Raw genomic sequence first — 20,974 nt, 5'->3', positions numbered from 1 at the left:
AATGACTAGCACCAAAGACTAATAAAGCAAAAATAGGGACTACCTGGTGAAAACACTGAAGCATTTAGCAGCTTAGAGAGTTGGTGGAGAGCCTTAGACTTGCATTCGTCGGGGTGGACACAAACAAGACTCCAAATGAATGCAAATGGTTCTCCGTGTCTGCTAGGTGTGTAAATTAGAAATAGTTGGCTACCATTTTGGCTATAAAGGTGATAATGTCAGTTTTCTGTTTACAGCTTATCGTGCTGTCCTCAGGTGTGCAGTGAGTGCCGCTCTGAAGCCTTGTTTGAGTAAAAGGTGACTCATAGGACCGGATGACTGAATCTTGTTTTCTGTGATGTGAGGAAATTATGGAACAGTGCATCTGTCCTTCACGGTGGCTTATTTCTGATGCATCACTGTAATTGAGAGTTCAGTGTCACTGCTGTTAGGGTAATTATTACATTTATTTATCTGTATTTTCAATTACAAATGGAAAAAAAGACCAAACAGTTCACCAGATGTTACAGACAAAAAGCAAAAATAAATAAATAGAATCTACTAGTACAGTTATTAATAATTGATGTACATAAATATTAAAGTACTTAGCAATACTGAAGTGAAGATAAACTGACCTGAGAGTGAAAGTACAGAAACTACAAGTTGCTCTCAGTCCATACAGCACAGCACGGCCTCAGGTCATTGTTTAAACAATGGGCTTGTATTGGTGGTCTGCTCCCACTTCATTTTGCAAGGTGTGTGCCAAACAGACAGGGTGTCAGTAGTGTTGTGTTTGTGTGTGTGCCTGTGTTTCAAAGCTTGTCAGCAGCTGTCTGTGCTGTCAGTCATCCAGAGCAGGGCAGATACAGTGCGTGCTTGGGCCACCCAGTGCACACGGAGCACCCGTGCTGAACAGGAGGCAGCAGGTAGTTGATGTGGGAAAAGCAAGCATAGCTAATCTGGTAGTTTCAGTTTAATGTGACATTGTACACTTGGATGAGATGGGAGACTTAACAACCTTGTGCTGATTCACATGATACAATAATAGCTGGCTTGATGTAGGAGTTGGATAAACAGATTTAAGAGTCGAACAAACACCTGCGTTTCACACATGCAGTGTTTAAATGACTTTTATTAGTGGCAGGGGAATCATTTTACAGAAGTTTATCGTTACATTAAGAGGGCATAAAGCAAATCAAAGGATGGAAGAGGATACAGACGTTGTATAGAGGGTGAAACATCCTTTATAACCTTTTATGAGTATATTTTAAATAGAATAGTGAGGCTGCTGGCTATAATGGTTGTCCCTTCTTCCTCTCACCATGCAGACAAAGAGAGTTACCTTGCACTGCCCTTGTTCTCTCTCAACTTCCCACTGTCCTTTGCCTGTCTCTCTCGGGGGACTACCTGCATGCCAGGAGGGTGGCTGAAGGAGCTGGTGAGGTTATCCAGTCAAGGATTTCACCTAGTCATCCTGCCTCTTGGTATTCATACCACGCTGTTGCCCCCTGAGGCTTCCTGCCTGAAGACTGACTCACTGAAGGAGACTTCCCATTGTCATTTCAACTCTCACACTCTCCCGCTCACCTTTATGCTCTCAATTCTCCATCTTCTCTCCAACCCTTCCGCTTATCTTTCTACCTAATTCTCGCTTGTTCCCTTCCATGCCGTCTCTCTTCCTCTCCCTCCACTGTGTATCCTCACTGTCTGTCTTTGATAGTGTGCATTCCTAATTGCGTCAGAGCACACGCTGTCACCTGTTATGGTTGTTGTGATGGCTGCAGGGGCAATCTGCAGAGAGCAGTTGATTTGGCTGAGGTCACAGGGTCATATTCACAACAACATCCCGCTGCCTCATGGGATCTCCAGGTTGTCTGGCTTTATGTCTGTGTGTATAGAGTACGTGTGTGGCTGTATGTGCACTTACGTGAAAGTATGTGGGTGTGCACATCCATATGTGCAGGGCTGCGTGTGTTTGTGACTGTGTAGTTTTGTCTGAGAGTGTGTGTGGCCACAGAGTCAATAAAGCTCCATATGCCGTGCCCTGCCCCTCAGGGCAACTGCTGAATCTGACACAGCTTCTACACACCCCTAATTAACTCCTATGTCTAATTAAACACTGCTCGCTCTTTCTCTTGTGCACACACATATACGCTTTGTCTTACTGAGGTAAATATTGAAATGATGGAATTGGCACAGATATAAAATACAACAGGGTGTTAGGTTCTTGAGTTACAGAGTTTGGCTTTGTGTTGTACAGATGATGAATGATAAGGGAGGGAAAGTTTTTATGAGAAGAGCTTGACAGTCGCTCAAGGTTATGTCTGAGTTCATAACTCTGATGCCCAATTCAGGCCGGCAGTGACACATATTATACCGGCTGCTGGGGTCTGCTCTCTGTTGACATTAAAGATGTGATTTGTGTGTACAATTCAAATGTATACAGTATATTTTATATGGCCAAAGGGCTTTATATACCATATAATATACCATACAACATCACTGTATATGGTACGTAACAACAAATCCTCAACCAGCCACAAAAAAGTTGGGTAGGAAAGCTGAGAATCTAGACAGGTGAAGCTTGTATTTTGCAGACAAGCTGTAAGCTGTCTGAAATGTGCTCCTTTATTTTTATTTCAATGTTGTGTGCTGCAAATCACAGAGCAGAATCAGTAGACAAGCTAACAGTAATCCCTGCAGAGAATCAGATCTCATGTCTTTTTTTCTGCAAGGTAAAACACTGACACAAAATCATATGGCAGGTAATTAAGAGTTGTGATTTGCCGCTGTTCTGAGTACTCCACAGGAAAGTTGACTCTGACAGTTGGAGGAAATGCACCGGTGGCGGTTCAGTCCAGTGTCATAAATGTAACAGCCTTCATAGATAGAAATTAATGACAGGACTAAAAAAGAGAGAAAACTAGCATTTGTGTGTGTGAGACAGATATACATAAAATATATTCACACTGACTGAGAAGAGAAATGGAGATTAAATAGCCAATAGTCTTAGGGTAATTAATACCCAACATTCACCATTCTTATTGATCTGATTGAAATTTTCATTTAAAGTTTGAAATAAGCAGCAAACCCCCTTGTAGAAATCTCTGTGTCTCGGATCAATAGTTAGTGGATTAGAACTAAACAACTGCAGTCACAGAAATTCAAATATCGAATTTCAGAGCCATGCTGGGGGACCGCTCTGAGTCAGATCTGAGAAAATGCTAAAGGGCAATTGAAGAATAAAGAGAGAAGGAGAGGGAATGAGAGAGAGAAAAGAGAGAGAGAGAGAGAGACAGACAGGAAGACAGAGAGAGAGAGACAGAGACAAAGAGACAGGAGAAAGAGACATCCCCTTATCTTTTACCTTTCTCTGTCCTTTCTATCTTTTTGAAAACACAACATACACATTCCCTCTCCCTCAACCCTCTTAATAACCGCTTACCCAGAATGAGGGCGTCAACTGGGTCAAGTCTGTGCTGATCCAGCTCTGTGACTCTGTGTGCCAGCCCTGAGGGACATCAGCTCCATATGACCTCCTCATGCTGCCACCTGCATGCTGCCTCCCAGTTCAGAGGTGACATGCTACCTAGCAGCCCACTTAACACTGCACCTGCTGCAAGCATCGATTTATTCTCTCCAACTATTGGCCCTAAATTGAGTTGCTCACTGCTACACTTATTAGCGCTGTGCGCCGAGTATATGTGAGCAAGAATGCGGGAGGTGTACAAGAGAGGGAGACACAGGAGCAAGAGGGAATGTGAATAAATGGCCCCTCAGGGATAGCTACACTAATGTTAGCTCGTGCACGTGCCAAAGCACCTCAGTAGGGACTGTTGCTCTGCCATACTGGGCCCTGCTCTGTCACCTTGGGTTTTGGGGAGGGACTGATGATTAATGGGCCACTGGCTCATTTTCACCAGCACTGCTGTTGTTTCACTGTTTCTTGCTTGGGCTTGCTCTCTGCGGGGCAAGGAGGTCGTTACTTGTGTTAATAAGATGGCCAAACCCAATCAGAGGGCAAGCAGAGAACAACAATGCAGAAAGTGCTACATTCATCAGGAAGTTCACACTGTAAAACGCGCCATCTGGTGCTGGCAAGATTGGGGGCCATAGCAACAGAAGGAGTAAATGGGCAATCACAGGAGAAGTGGACACTTGTTAAAAAGTTGAGACTGCACAAACAGAAGGGGTGTTGTGTTTTGTTTCCCGAACTGCACAGATTATACATGGAATACCACAAGGATCAATCTGGGGACCTGTTTTATTCACACTTTACATGTTACCCTTGGGACAAATAATCCGCCATTACAACATCTCCGTTCATAGCTACGTGGATCATACACAACTGTACTTATCATTCAAACCTTATGATTGTCTGGTGCTGGAGTATATATCTCCTTTAACCCTACTGTCCAAACAGGCCCCTCAGGTCTGCCAGTCTGGGTCTTCTAACTATTCCAGAGTCCAGTTTAAAAACAAAGGATGATCAAGCCTTTTCAATTCTGGCTCCTTGACTCTGGAATAGCCTTTCAGTGAGCATCAGGCCATGTCTCTGTCACTGCCTGTCTGTCATCTCGTCTTAAAACTTACTGCCTTTTTCTCACAGCTGATAGACCACATTTGTGTGACCATCATCAGCTGTTGTTTTTTTTTCTTTTTATTCCTTTCATTAAGAGTTTTTCTATTAAACTATTTGATAGTTTTGTCTTTGTATGTTTTGTGTGTTTCTCACCTTTGAAAAGCATTTTGTGCTTATTGCTTGAAAAGTGCTCTATAACATTATCAATATCATTATAGATAAAGTTGAAGCAAGAAAACAAGATGCAATGGGTGTGTTGATGGGTGGGGGTGGGGAGGGCTGGTCGGACGTTACTCACCAGGTGGACGCGGTACATGATGCTGATGCCGAGGGTCATGAAGGGCTTTGAGAAGTCAATGACCTTTTCACGCTCTGCTGTGATGGTGAGGCCTGCAACCGCCAGGTCAGCTTTCTGTAACAGTATCATATCATGTGTCACATATGAGTCCAAGACTATGCTGACAAGCATACTGAATATAGTTGTGTGGATGTAACATAAGTTTATGACATAACCATTAATGTGAGCACTTGAAAAGAAGACAAGGATGACATAAGAAGTGGGTTACAATTTGCTAATTCCCTAATAATGACCTTTGGTATCCCATAGCCTCATTGTCTGCCAATAGCGCTATCTGTGGTGAAGATAATCCAGCATTGGCACTCTGTGTGTGTGTGTGTGTGTGTGTGTGTGTGTGTGTGTGTGTGTGTAGGGCACCAGAGAGGTTCAGGGAAGCCATTGTGGCTGGCCAAAGGAGCACTGTCAAGACAAATCACTTGACAAAGCAGCAGCTGGTAAAACACACACTTAGAAACACAGACACACACACAGAAATGGTCAATGTACGCTGAATACTGGACGGCTCCCTACTAATAATATAGGCCAGCAAAGTGCAACTGCAAGGGATTTTTCATCTCCCTGAGGAGCGAAGAGTGAAAGCAGCAACGCATTGCTCTTTGTCTGCTGCAGGAGAACTAAGAGGATTGGGGAGACTGAGAGGAATGGGAGGATGAGAGTGAGGAGAGGGGAGTTGTGCTGCAGCGCTGCAGATGCCACTCAAAATCCACGACCTACTGTTTGTATCTCGAGGAAAGAAAGACCGAGAGAGGGGCATCTGACACACATGAAAAACTGTTTTCCCTACAACATCCATTTTAATGTTACCTAAAAATGTATCAGTTTTTTCCATAATTATTCTAACCTTTGGAACAGGTCCAAAACACTAGCAGAAGACACTTACTGTTTCATTTTAAAAACCCCATATCCTACTCCGTCTCTGCTTCAAGTGCATTACATTTTAAATTTCCAACTCTTTAACCTTGCTCCAGCCTACGCTCCACACTGAGGCCTAATGTCTCCTGCTGCTCTATCCCCAGCCCGCAGGCTCTGACCCTCCATCATCAGCTGTCCCCAGCCTCCCCCTCATCTTTTTTTCTCACCCTCGTCGTTTGAAAGTCTGATCGTCTGCTCCCAGCGCCGGAAGGAGGCAACGCGCAGGGAACGACCATCGAGGCAATTTCAACAAAGAAAGTCACTGATCCTTTGAAAAATGAACACACAGTCGTAACAACTACTGAAATATTTATGCGACGATAGAATATTAATATTGATTACTGGATTCCTCTGCCTGCCTGCTGTTATGCCTTCTAGTAGAACTCGCAAAAACAAAATGTGATGTTAGCTGTTCAATTTTGCATCATACCTGTTCCTACTTACATGAAATCATACAGTATCTTGGTAATAAATGTGAGGGATGAATTAAACATTTCCCTCTGTGGTGTACTATTTGACTTTAAGAGTTAGGTCTTTGTTGATGCTGTATGACTTTGTTCTTTAACTGCAGCATTGTAGATTTGAAATCAGGACATAATGTACTTAGACTTTTAGTCTGGACGCCTCCTGGCTCATCTTGTTGTTAGCTCAGGCTGTCTGACACCTGTCAAACTAATTACCCTCATACACTGAAATATTGCAGCCTGAATGGTACTGGCAGTGACACAGGTATCTGTTGTCCTGAATAACCCCAGGCTGTCTTCCTTTGCTGGTACCAAGTGCATATTTCATATCCTTTCAAGTTATCCATTAAAGTTGAAACCTTGGCTGTTCCTTTGTTCATGTTTTCACTGCCATCTATCCCATTCCTTTCTAAGCCTTTAACCAAACAAGCCCAATCCTTTCTGTCCACTGTGGAACATCCCTCCAGATGTCCCCCATCCCATGACAAATCCCTCTCAAGCACATCTCGACTTTTTGTCTGCCTCCCCACCTTGCCACTCCACAGCTCGAGATGCTGTCAGATACACATGACAATGTCGATGATGACCCTGCTGAAGGTCAGCCTTCCAGAGGCAACTATGTAGGATGAGGCAGTGGCAGGCTGTGACAATAACAGGAGCAGGCATCCCCTATTTTACATACTTAATGTCTTTGCCTTCCATTATCCCGCTGAATTAAGACAGATCACCTCTAAGGATCAGCTCAATCCTGCTCTACTTCATTCGCTTTTCTCTTCCTCACCCCAGTATTCTTCGCCTATTTCACTTCTTTTCCTCCTCCTCTTTTCCCCTCAGCTCCCTTATATAACCTTATCTGCCTGTTAACAGCTACATACAGCATAGCTGGGAGAATGTAAGACCTCACTCAAAGATTTAGCAGCAACAACATAGACTGATTCAGGAGGAAAGTCTGTTAAGGTCAGTTCAGAAGGCTTAAGGAAAGGAGCTGACAGGGAACAAGCCACCAACAAGCCGTGACTGTTTTGAAAAATACAATGCTTAAGCTGGAAAGGCCAACTGCCAAATGAAAAAAGAGTGTATGATATGAAGCTGCTAGCTGTGAACCATGCGAGAGCTGAGAGATACACTTTTGTGTTTGTGTATCAAAGTGTATAGAAAAACTTTATGTATGGAATTATGATTGCAGAGCTTTCTGGTAGGCTATGCTACAGTTTGTGTATGGGCATATATTGACATACCCTTGAGATGAGCTCTCCGACCATGCCGGTCCACGTTCCATTGGCTCCCGGTACTCCGTACAGTCCGTCCCCCACCAGCCGGATTCGATATTTGAATTTGAGAATATCTGCTAGCTCCTTCAGCATGTCCACGCAAAAACCTTCATAGCGTTCATTTCCCTCCAGCTCCTGGTGATTCGGCCGCAGCATCACATATGGATTCTCCTGTAAACACACACGATATGCATTATAGATACCACCAACAGTCTATAAATGCTAATGTGACAGAGCATAGAAAAGATACTGTAGATGTCACAATGTCATACTGTACCAATATAACACACTTCATTTTACTTGACGAGTACTTTTTAGCCTGTGGAAATAAAGCATCATGTCTATGGCTGTGCATGAGCCATTTCCAAAGTCTGAAATTATTTCAGCTTCCGCTTGGAGACCAGAATATTTTCAGCAAAAAGCCTGTGTCACTAACAGAGGCCATGGAGTTGGGATCAAAATACACTATGAGTAGCATTATGGAAAGTTATGGATCCTGTGTTTTGGGGTGTTGGCCTATACTTGAAAATAAGCAAGGATATCTCAGACTCTGCTGCTTCGATTTTTATCTGTTATAAGCCCCCCAAATTTATGGAAGAGCAATACTAAATTGCTGGAGTGCCCCTTTAATGTGTGATAAGTTTTACAGACCCTGACTAAAGATTTTATTGTCAGGAAGGATGGATGATGCATGTGTCCTCTGGGGGTTATAGTTCACACCAGGTTTACTGGCTCGATGACAATTGAGATTTGTGGATTTGAAACAGAGCCAGGTACTCTAATCAGGAACAGACAGCTGCATCCTAATCTATTATTTTCAGACAAAAGTGAATAGGAAACACACCACATACACACCTATTTACAACCGCTCTTTTAGAGAACCAACTCTCTGTTCAGCTGCCTGTTTATTTATGTCTTGTTTGTCGTTTAGTTGATGTTGTGTGAAGATTTAAAGAGCTCTGCAGCTATGTATTTTCGAGCCTCCCTTATTGTGCTATTTTTCAAATAATGCAACTGTCAAGACTGGTGTGCTCAGACTCCACTACATCATAAAAAAGACAGCGTTATGTACCACTTTGCTGTTGCTCTGTCCCTGCACTCAGGTCGTGAATTCAGATGAAACTAACTTACTTTGGCAACATGGCATCAGATAACAATGATTAATAAGCCGACATGTTTTCTTGTGCTGACATTCTCCATTTTTAAAGATGAACAGGGCAAAAGTAAAGTTCAGGTTTCTTTATTGTTGTTGACAGAAAGTTTTGAGTCATTTTCAACAACATGAGTTATCATCACTTGCCAAAAGAAATATTGGCTGAAAAATGTTTATTTAACCATGAACTTGTTGAAGACATTGTCAACAACTTGTGTTAACATAAATTGCCCACAGTGGGTATGTGTAATTCATGTTTGTAAGCCATTCAAAGCCACTGTGACAGCTTTCAGGAGGAAAATGCACAGGCAGTAATGCTGTGGTGCGACATTTTGAGTGCTGGTATAGAAGTGAAATTGTTTTGTCACCGTCACAGCTGGGAATACTTATTTGTGTGGTAGCAGGTTGAAAGGTGATTGATTTGCCTCACAGGGAAAAGCAACGAAAACAGTAGTTACACTGAAATTGGGAACATTTGACAACTTGGTGCACATCAGGTGGCACAACTGTTACTGTGACTTATCCTGTTGTCATAGCAACTGCTTGGTTCAAACCTATAGCTGTGTACAGATCACAGGTTCAGATCACTCTGACAACGGATTGGGCAGCTCTGCCTCTTTCTCGCTGCATCACTGGACAGTAGAATCAACCTTCTGCTGTGCTGTGATAAGAATGGGAATAAAATGTCTGACTGATTCTCCGTCTGTGTGACTCTGCACCAAGAATCTACATGTGAATTCAATGTGTCTAACCAGGCTAATAGTTTGATTAAACAGACACGCTTGTAGAGCAACAATAACCTGCAGTGTATTATAAAGAGAGGTAGATGACAGACTGTATTACAGGACACAGTAATTAGAAAGTAAGTGACCTGCACATGTAGTGTTTAAGGACAGGTTTGATGAATCTCTCTATTCTTTTATAGTCAACAAATCCATTTAATTGAATCTACTAACAAGTATTGGCTGTGCAACCAAAGCCTGTTATATTTTATCCCTCTGTGCCACAGAGCTCTGTTGTTGTGAACAATTAACTACTAAAGAAAATCATATTAAGCAGCCATTGTTGCACTGGTCGACATGTTCCTTCATTACCACAAACAGTGTTTATTATGACAGTGGCTAGTGTACCAAATGTCTCTTCGAAATTACTCTTATATAATAATAATAATTTATTTTTGTAATTATGTTGTGCTACGTATCTGTCACCTGCATAATGTTCCAGAGCAATGTTTTTTTTATTTTTTTTATATTGGATGTATTACATTTATGTCCTGCACACAAACTGCAGGAAATTGCTTGGGGTGGATGGTGGTCATACAAAGTACTTCCTGTGTGTGGTTATGTGTAGCCTACAAAACACTTTTATTGCACTGTGGTTGCTGCATCAGCTGCTATCCACCAGTGTTAGTATTTCTTTATATTTGGTCAAATTTCAACACCCAGAACAAGCCTTTGTGTACACGTTACACACTTTATTCATTTCATGACATTTTGTTTTTTAGTTTGTTTTTTTTAGTTAACATCCTGTTCTTTAATTCGACCTCTGTGTGTGATCTTACCGAGCTTCTCTGGTAAAGTGCCAGGAAGAGTGGCATTTGAAGTACAACACAACAGGAAATGGAATGAAGATTTGGTCTGTTTGGTTATTGAAGCTTTAGTGCCCTAAAATACTTTCTCTAGAATCTTATGTTATATTGGGATTTACGATTTTTGTCAAAAATGAAATAAAAATAATTCACTTTACTTTGTTTAGACAATTTTTTCTCTTTTGCACATTTGTCTCTATTGTCTTCTTCGCTTGGTCCCTGACTATAAAGTAGACTGTGGTTTTGGTTTAAGGTTAAAATTGTAAACATGTTATGATTGATGAGTCAGATAGTGACAATAAAAGCACCACTCAATAAAAGTAAACCTGACTATCTGATTATCAACTTAAAATAACCACACATATCACCGGTTTGGCTTAATGTGACATCTATGCATGCTCATGTTTCAGCAAGCATGAGGCACAATTTAAATGCTAATTTCACAGCTCACACACTGCTGAAACTTTTCAAGCATCAACTTGCGGTCCGAGCCAGACCAATTCTGATGCTGTCACTACTTCCGATTTCCGCATCATTAGAGGTTCTGGACCAAGAGACAGGGACGAAATGAAGAAACACACAAACCTGCTACGGTCATTTAATAGCTCTTCACACCTACAAAGCAGAGACCCAGTAATGTGCCAGGATTAATGCATGTTTGGATCCTACAACAACACTTAATTAAGGGAAAGCCTTAATTCACTTTCCAACCTCTTGGTAATTGATGTTTGTTAAGAAAAGTAAAAGCCTTCTACTTTTATAAGGCACAGCCCCCGTCATTAAAGCTTGATGTCTCGATGGAGGCTCGAAAATAGCTTCTTACCGCCTTACCTCCATCCCTTTGTGTGACCTGGTTAATGCAATCAGACCTGGCTAGCATCCATCAATCACACCAGTAAAATCACAACAGCAACCAATAACCCAGAGCCTTGTCTATTAAGCCAAAAAATGTTTTTCCCTTTATATTTTAACAGAAATTGTATCATGAAGACACAACTGCTGTGAAAAAAGTTGATATATCTGCTGCAGTTCACACTCCAAAAAACGTCCACCAAATACTGACAAAAAAATAAATCACTGAATGAGCCACTTTCACTTGAAGCCTCCGCAAAGTTGAGAACAAAGTCATATAAAAATAACTATATAAAGGTATGAAAAGTCTATACGGGGGCATAAAAGTGCTGTCTTCCATGAAGGAAAGATCACAAGGAAATTCCATCTACCTGCATTTGCACACCACAGCAAAACAGCAATAAAGCTATGAGTTTGAAAGTATAAAGAAATGCAGACTTTTAAAGCAACCTCTTATTCCCAGGCTATGAGGAGTCTGGTTGCAGGCTGATAACTTTGGTGGAAGAAGCGCACTTTTATATAAACCCAAGCAGGTATACACACACACACACACACACACACACACACACACACACACACACACACACACACACACACACACACACACACACACAGGTGCAGTTTTGGGTGTTATTCACATTCACGTCACTGTGGAGTTTCCCTTTTTGAAACCTCAGGGTGTTGAAGATGTCTTCACACAACCCAGCTGTTCCTCAACTGTTTTTTTTTATCCTTGAAAAATTCTCTCCAGAGCAACCCGGCACACTGGAAGCTGAGATATAATTCTTTCACAGGGCTCTGTAGTTCTGTTTGAAGAAGAGCCATAGAAGCTCTGACAATATTCGGAAAAATACTAGGTCATTAGAAAAAGAGGCAGGTCATGTTAATTTTTTATGTGGCAATTTCAACAAACAGCTTTGTGCTTCACAGTAAATGAATGGCAGAAAATATGAATGAGATGAAAACAGACAGAGAACAATTATAGACAAACTTCAAGAAATGGGGACAGATCGTGTATGTGCGTGCAAATTCATGTGCACATGCTTCAGTGCCTCTGAGCCTGGGTGCCAGCAAATCTTCCTCTGTGTCTGCTTTCATCAGCCTGCACTGTGTGCTCTGTTGAATTCGTACCAACATGTATGTAAGTAGATATGAGAGCCCTCAGTGACACAAGCGTAGTCTGCAGGAAGAGAATGACCTACAGTACGGAAATTGACAAAGGCAAAGGAAAATACTTTCAAGGATTTTGTGCAGGTTTCAGATATTAATAGGAAAAATGGGTCTTGAGTTGGGATTTAAATCCTAAAACCATATTATTCTCTACCAACAATGGTAGCAAGCTGGCACCAAAGAGAGACATCATTCTATTTGATTTTTTTCAAAAATGGGCAATAATATGGAGTCCTGCATTCTGTAAGAAGTGAGCATGGGTAGTGCTTAAATGTCTGATTACATGAGTGATATATTAAGACCCAAGGCAGTTTACTGTAGTGATTTTCTGGTGGTATAATAACTGCATACATTTACAAAAATCTGAAATATCTCTCAAATGTAAGATATAAGCTGTGTGTGTGTGTGGACTGGGTGGGAGTTTGAAAGCTGATCTACTTATATTGATGGCTTTATGCCCAGATGAGTATTTTTCTACTATCTACAACTCTGATGTTGTATTGTAATAAAAAAAGACAAATGTTAAAATACTTGGGCAATTGGATCACAAATAGACAGCACTAAATACAAGAGTAATTGACCACAAAGACATACGGTGAGCCGATCACTCAAACCACTTGCCAAGGTGGAGGGGGACACATTTGACCACATACATTTTGTAGTGTAATGCGTCCTGATGTGTCCCCAACAAGGACGTAACAGGAAAGTATGTTGTCAGTGCAGGACGTGGTGGTTGCTTTGGTAACAGCATCACCAATGCCAAGCGACTTTGTCTTTCTTAGCAGCAAAATGTACTTGAAAATAAGTAGCATGTTAGTGTTGTAGTTGCTGGAGGTGGAGTTTTGCTCTATTCACTGATTTTTGGTGAAAAATTGGATCATTTCAACATTTATTCAAATGAAACCATGTGAGGGAAAAATAATCATAATTTGGTGGAGCTGTTAACAACTCATAGACATCTGAAATGTGAGCCTGACTACACACTGCTTTTTGTAAGGTGTCCAAAGCCAAGTTGGAAACCACTGGTTTCATATTTAACAATGCGTTGCATTTTAAAAGCTTGTTATATTATCCATGGTGTCAAAATCATATGAAAAGTAATTAAGCCAAAGTCAAATAAATGTACTATGAAGTACAATATTTCTGTCTGAAATGTAGTGGAGTGGAATTATAAAGAAGCATAACATGGAAATCCTCAAGTAAAAGGAAATGTACCTGAAAACTGTACTCAAGTACAGTACGAGTGTGAGTTGTACTTTGGCTTTGTTCAGATTGCAAGTAAATCAGATTTGCTTCTCATCTTTAAGACAGACCGTCTCGTCTGCACTGTTATTTGCACGTGATCAGACCGGATTTGTACGTCTAGAAACAAACCTATGGGCATGGGTTGCTATGGTAAGGATGTAGGCATCAGTAACTACATACACTGGTGATGTGGCTTTCCCACATGGAAGCATGAGAAAGTGAGATTTATCTAATCACCTCCAAACAACTGTGATGTCAAGTCACAGTGAAGAACTCTATGTATGTCTTTCCATGGACTGCTAGTAGCAGCATGGATTCTGTTCGGCCGCTCTGATAGAGATTTGGATTTGGCGTCATTGTTGTGTGTCACAACTAACACAAAAATGCTTTGAAGTCCAATTTACGACGCACAAGACGCTGCATGGCTGCCAATCTGGAGTTATTTACCATGATTTACCAGAGTGTCTGGACTGAGACGCATCTGTAGAAATCTGATTGGAATCACATTTTAAACCACATCCAAACGTGCCTTGGCTCTGATTTGCAAAAATCGCATTTCATGTGGTTTTTATCTGTCCAGACTTTGTAGAATCAATCTGGATACAACGTACAGTCCTATTGACTATATGTACAGTCCTATTGATTTCCTGATTCATTTTGAAATGCCCTCTACTATAAGGGGGAGCTTGCATCTTTCCAGTCATTTGTCACTATGGCTGAAGGCTCAAATTGTGAATGCTTGGATTTTAGGGTGATAGGTGGAATCTTTTTTTATTAATGTTTTTTTTTGTTTTTATCTCATTGTGATTACCTGCTGGATGTCTGAGTCTGAATCTGTCCTTGTTTTGTTTTTCATTAAAAAAGATGTTCCAGTATGTTTAGTGTCTATTTTTAGAGCTTTATGCATATGTGGATGATTATTGAGATAATGTCACTAATTGGAATCATTTTGGCCGGAATAAACGTGAAATTTTTATATTGTTGCATGCCTACTTGTAGCTATGAAAAAACAGATGTTACACGATTGAAATGCAAATCTCCTGCAATCAAAGAGAACAAAAGGTGTAACAATGAAAACAGATGAGTCTTTTTATTGCTTGACAACCTACTGTAGTGTATTTTGAAACAGAGAGAAAATACAATACCACACACGACTTAAGAACAACACAACCAAGACAATTTAATACAGAGGAAGCAATGAATGGACTTTTCTATTACCTCAGTGTGGCTGCTGAGGGTATAAAGATATTATTTCACTATGACCTGAACAGCGCGTGTAACACACTCAATCAAAGACTACGAAGACATGGGTTGTGGCCCCTGCAGTAAAGTGATAATCAATTCTGTGATTGTGCTTTTTTTTCTGGGGCTGTTTGTGGAATTGAAGTGGGAATATGACGGTCATGTGTAAGTATAATAAAACTGTAAAGGTCAGGTTAATATGTCAAAAATGAACATGCACACACAAAACAATGTTTCCCAAATGTGAAATGATTGCTGTGAATTGCAGTGACAGCAGAAACTCGGATGTAAGTAGAAAAATCAATGAATTGTAAGATCCATTGATCTCAATTGTGATAATCACAATGTTAGAATTTGTTCTTTTAATGCTTATTTATTGCGTACACACACACACACACACACACACACACACACACACACACACACACACACACATGATCCAAACAAATCACACCATGGTCACTTTTGGGGACATTACATAGACTTACATTAATTCCCTGGAAACTTACCCTAACCCATAACCACTGGCTTTTATCCCCAGTAGGACAAGCTGTCATCAAGTAATTGGTCCTAAGACTGAAATTTGTCCCCAAAAGTGTCTTATAACAGACCACTCACAAACACACACATTCATTTCCTAGAGACTCACCCCTTATCCTAACCACTGACCCAAAAATCATCAATTTACCAATTGGGGACACAGCTTTTCCCCCCAATTGCACAAGCTGTCCCCAATCAATTGGTCTTACATCTGGTGTGTGTGTCTGTAAGTGATTTAAATCACACACACACACACACACACACACACTCACTCACATACATACACATATATATTTATTTTGTTTCACTTATTCTTGATGCTTTGGCAATATTGTTGTTGTTGTTGTTGTGTTCATGCCAGTAAATCAAATTTAAATTGATTTGGGTGTCCATAAGTACTGTGTGCAAACAGGCACAGTCTCCAGGCTAGTGCTACAGGTAAGGAATTCTTATGGAGGCTTTCAGCTGCGGCTCGTCTGCCGCCCACAAGCGAGATAACAGCGACACAGCAATCACACCATGATGAATGAGCTGTGATAGGCACTGAAAATTGCTCCTTGGTGGCTTCCGAAGTTTGGTCCAGGGACTCTATATCTCCAAAGTGAAATCAAAGCTCTGTGCTCGGCCAATTCTTTCTTTCACACTCTCTTTCTGTGGTGAAAACATTGTTTCATTTGTACTCCCCCCTCAACACAAACATACATACATACACACACACACACACACACATTTTCATCCTCCCCCTGTTCCTCTCCTGTGTGAAATGAACCGTTCCATCTGAATCCCAGTCATTCTCAATAAGACCAGTGACTTATTCAGTGGTGAAATATGGCCGTGTCCTTCCCTCATTCACCGCTTCGCAGCTGATAAGCCAGCCACTCAGAATAACACATTGGGCCAATTGCTTCTGCTTACAAGCTACTTTACGTCTTATCGTCTGATTCATCAGTGAGGAGGAGGAGTTGGGCGAGTGACAGGTTTGTGTGTGTGAGTGTGTTTGTGTGTGTCTCAGGGGATAAAGAAAAGGCATGAAACACATGCAGCTGACTGAAAATCTGAATTTCTTTGTGTAGCTCCAACATGAATCCATTTGTCATCTTTGATGTTCTACAGTAGCACATCAACATACAAACGCTATATCAAAGCTACTGTAAAACGGCGAGCTTTATCATCAGAAACACAAGGTTGGGAAATTCAAAGCACATCTGCACAACTGAATAAAACAAGTAGGTAATTAATTGATTTTCAATTAATCACTCAAGTATTTGATGGTGCAACAATATATTCATTCATAATTAATGTGCAAAGTTGCAACAGCATATTTTTGCATCCATGTGCACATTTTTTAAGTAGCTGGACTGATTGTCCCTACAATGATTCAGCGTGATACAGCACAACTTGAGCAGTTTTGCATTTGACATGAACAGCACGATTAAAGCTGTTGCCGTCCTTGAAGACATATCGAAGGTTGGAGTTAATTCAGCCGAACTAAGCAAATTGTGACCACTTCACCAATTCCTCTCTTGCATAAATATCTATACATTTTTTTTTAATCAATATGGAGTTTCAGTCAACAGATTATAATGATAGTTTATTTGTCACCTTTGACTATGTGGATATGCTCATAAACAACCGGTAGCTGTAACTGATATGTTTGTAGGCATGCTGTAGCCCTTGTTGGTTGTCAATACAACATTAAGTAAACATGTTCAGTCTGGTCTAATTTGTCCTCCAATAAAAACAGTTTATTGTGCTTAATCATCACTTTTTTATTATTTTAATATTGTTTGGCCAATTGTTAACGTCCCCTTCCAGTTAACAATGTGTTTTTCTTCTTGTACCTCTAGTTGGATGTTTGAGCAGAATGGCACATTTGCAGAGTTTGATATGAGAAAGCTGTTTTCACATTTCAAGTTTCTATGTGCTCACCAGAAAGTTGAACTGGTGTGTTATTTTAAAGTTTTTTTAACATCAGACGCAATTTATTATTTAATCCAAGCAGAAGATTTTTGTATGTCTTAAAATATGACTGGAGGAAATCTTTTGAGGAGGAACAACAATTTTGGGCTACAGTACAGTATTATTTTTAATATTTGATTTAATTTAAATTATTTAATATAATTTTAAATATTTATTTAAATGAAGCTTGAATTGAGAAAAACTTTAAGGATTCATAGATTATTGATCAATAATGTGACAGGCAATTAAGGATACTGTTTAAATATGGCAACCCTTGTAACAGGTAGCACAGTGAAGGAAGTGAGAACTATTGCTCATACAATCTATATTTATAACAGAGTCTGAGAATGGCTGACATGGTGAATTATTAGCTCCTGCTGATGCACTGTGATGCAGCCTCATCTGAAGTACTCAGGGCAAAACAATCGCGCAGCATCAGTTCCTCTGATCCCATGAGGACTGAGTTTGGCTCTGAAAATACAAAATGGCTTTTTGATATGGTAATTGTGTGTCAACCACAGAATGTCAGCCACATGTGGATCCACCAAGGACTTGAGCCAATAAAATGATATAGACGACTGTTTGATGTGAGCAGACCAGTGTGCATACACTACTCACCAATATTGTTGTGATGGTAAGAGTAGTGTTGAAGAGGGTGTCCGTCACATTGATTGATGGAAGCTTTTTCTCCATGGACAGCCCACCTTCAGAGTGCCATAGGCCAATCTGCAGAGACAGAGAGCACGTATACACACACACACACACACACACACACACACACACACACACACACACACACACACACACACACACACACACACACACACACACACACACACACACACACACACACACACACACACACAGATCGGATCAGTCACTAAGTCCATCAGCTGGAAAAGGCCAATAGAAACAATCTGTGCTTAATTGCCTTCCTTCTCTCTAAAGGAGAATAACTGTGACCTTCATAAATGACAGTGTAGGACAGAAAGGAAGCGAGGGACAGATCACTACGGTGCGAGACAAGGTGAAGGCGAAAGTTAGAGACTGCGGCAGAAAACAAAGACAACATGTGTGTGGCTCCTTGAGGAGAGAACACAGGGCATGTGTTCAATCAGAGGCGACAGAATGCATTCATTAAACCAATTACCAGCAAATCCTGTGGCGCAGAGCCACATTCTCATTCTCATTACAGCTCAAGTGGGGATTCACACCTCCACCTCCACCTAGTGCCTTTCCTCCCATCCTTTTTCAAAATGTCACTGCCATCTACTTTTTCCATTTATTTATCTGTGAGCCCAAGTTTGTCAATTCTCTTCTTCGTGATGAAAATCTCTGTAAACATAAGAATTTCAAAAAAAAAACCTGCTTTGCCTTTCAGTACTTTTGTGTGCACATTCCTCTTAGTCGCCTCCATTTTACCATAATGGAACTGACAGGGGGAAACCTTGGTGATTTGTATGCTCTGACCTTGAATGATTTACACGGCTCCTCTAATGGTTGAGACATTTTTGCAACCTTGGAGCTTATTAAGTCTTTCCAAATACTGGATAATGTGAAAAATGCTAAATTGACCAGTAAAACAAAGACTGTTCCCCTTGGTTATGACTTGAAGAAAGGCTTGACTTCTGCAGTAACTATCAATTTATTCTCTACCTGTGCTGTAGTGTGCTGTAAGAGGTCTTTATAATTCATTTCTTTTACTGTGAAATATGTTTTTACTGATGATTATATGGTGAGATTTATGTGACTCCAGTGATAGAACACAGACAGAGCTATCAGCAAAACAATTTTCATTTACTTCTCATGGTAATTTCACAACCTATCATTTCATTTATGCAGCACGCAATTCCAGTGTCAATATTAAATGAAGCAGTTGCACTGAAGATAAAATTGAGTAAATCATGATCAGATGACAATGTTGGCTTTTTATTAGTTTGTGCAAGTTTTATTAATACAACTTCTCTTTGGTTTAGATTTAGTACATGTGGGGCATTAGTACTAACATTACACCGACTTATTTTTATAGAAACTTGATAGAAAAAAAAGTCAGCACTTTCATTAAATATTCCTAAATAACTACCTGTGATTCATACTGGGAAATAAAATGACAATTCAAAGCAGTCTGTTCTTAGTCATCTACGTTCGAACTCTGTAATCTAACTCATTATGCAAACATTGCCACCTCTTCCTTGAAGAGTGTAAGGGAATAACATCCCTTATCATAATAATCAACCTCCCTCCATTAGAAATATTATATAGAAGGAGTAAATGAGAAAATATAGTATGTAATTTAGTCCAATCCATGTCACTGAAATGAGTTCCCTGATTACATGCTGGAAAACCTTTGGGACTTGATGGTTGGAGTCAGGCTCAGAGAAGATGAACTACTACATGATCAGTGATGGAAATCTCATAAGAATAAGAAGCTACAGTAAATAAAGCCCACTGAGCTTGGTCATAGTGTTTTTCAAGGATAAATTGGTAAATTTCTCAGGAGATTTCTACCCCATTCATGTTGATCAGTACCCACATTTGGAAGCAATTTAACCACTCTCCTAACATCGATAATGAATTCTGATGTGAGATATAGAAAAAAGGAACTGAGAGCTCCCGGAACGAACGATTTCCTTTGAGAGCATATGATCAAAAAGATCTTGCCTTCCATTTCCTCTGGTATACTTGTTGGGAGAAATAGCACCTTGCTCACACAGACTACAGCGGTAACTAACCAAACTCCTGCATAATACGGCACACACTCCACCCTCTACTGTTGATGTCCTCAAGAAACAGAGGGGGAGAAAATGTGCACGTACTGCAGAACGACACAAAAAAGGACCTGTGAAACATGGTGTTCAGCAATCAGTGTGCACAATCAGTTGTCAGAGCCTGCGGAGGTGGTGGGAGGCAGGAGCCTGAGGCTTGGCTGGTCTCACCAGGTGTCACCAAAGGTCTGAGCACTGGGGTGACTGAGAGGGTAATGTGTTGAGGTGGCACTGTGACTCCTACCCCATGCAGGAACAGGAGGTGGAGAGAAGGAGATGAGGGAGCTGTGAGCAGGAAGGCAGAAGAAGCATATGCTGACGGGGGAGGAAATGGTCTTTTGGTGGCCCTGCCGTCAACTCTCTTTGAGCTTGGAGGGGGGAGGGGGAGGGGGAGGGGGGCGGGGGGCAAAGCTGTACTGTCTGTGAGTCAACAGGAAGGAAGATGTATACATCAGCTAATGTAAGCAGGAATACACGCTTGGGAGCAAATGCACCGTGACATTTATCACACAGACTAAAAACCTTTGATGTTATAATTATTCTTCATAAGACTTTATGTAATAAATCACACTTTCTTTTTATTATTGATTTGTGTAATAAAAATGGGAGGCTACTCATTATATAGCACAAACAACATAAAAATAGATGACAACAGAGAGGGTCTAAAAAATTGAAGAGAGACAAACACACAACTAATTAAATTGATGAATTATAAATCACAGCCTAACAAAGTTTGCCATTAATCTGAATGCCAGGAAAGAACATCCGTAATCTTACATGTCGTTTTCCTTACAGCACACTTTGTAATCATTCTGTAGGTTGCATGAAAACTGAAGTGAGGAGCACCCAAAGCATTGCATTAATCCTAGTGAAGCAACAGTATTGAAGCATTGC

General features: G+C 40.7%; 1 protein-coding gene across 2 annotated transcripts in view; it reads right to left on the bottom strand.

Annotated features, from left to right (window-relative positions):
• grik4 (glutamate receptor, ionotropic, kainate 4) overlaps nt 1-20,974 on the bottom strand; it is a 221,001-nt gene that overhangs the window by 10,680 nt on the left and 189,347 nt on the right. For both annotated transcript variants that reach the window (XM_053320945.1, XM_053320946.1), the window contains 3 exons: nt 17,934-18,041; nt 7,534-7,737; nt 4,860-4,973 (listed from right to left, as the gene is read on the bottom strand). In XM_053320945.1, the coding sequence (XP_053176920.1) occupies nt 4,860-4,973; nt 7,534-7,737; nt 17,934-18,041 (426 nt within the window). The remainder of the gene's footprint in view (nt 1-4,859; nt 4,974-7,533; nt 7,738-17,933; nt 18,042-20,974) is intronic.

This window comes from Scomber japonicus, chromosome 6 (assembly GCF_027409825.1).
Source record: "Scomber japonicus isolate fScoJap1 chromosome 6, fScoJap1.pri, whole genome shotgun sequence".
Taxonomy (NCBI): Eukaryota; Metazoa; Chordata; class Actinopteri; order Scombriformes; family Scombridae; genus Scomber; species Scomber japonicus.
Note: the sequence above shows the minus strand (reverse complement) of the source record. Positions and strands in the feature narration are given on the sequence as shown.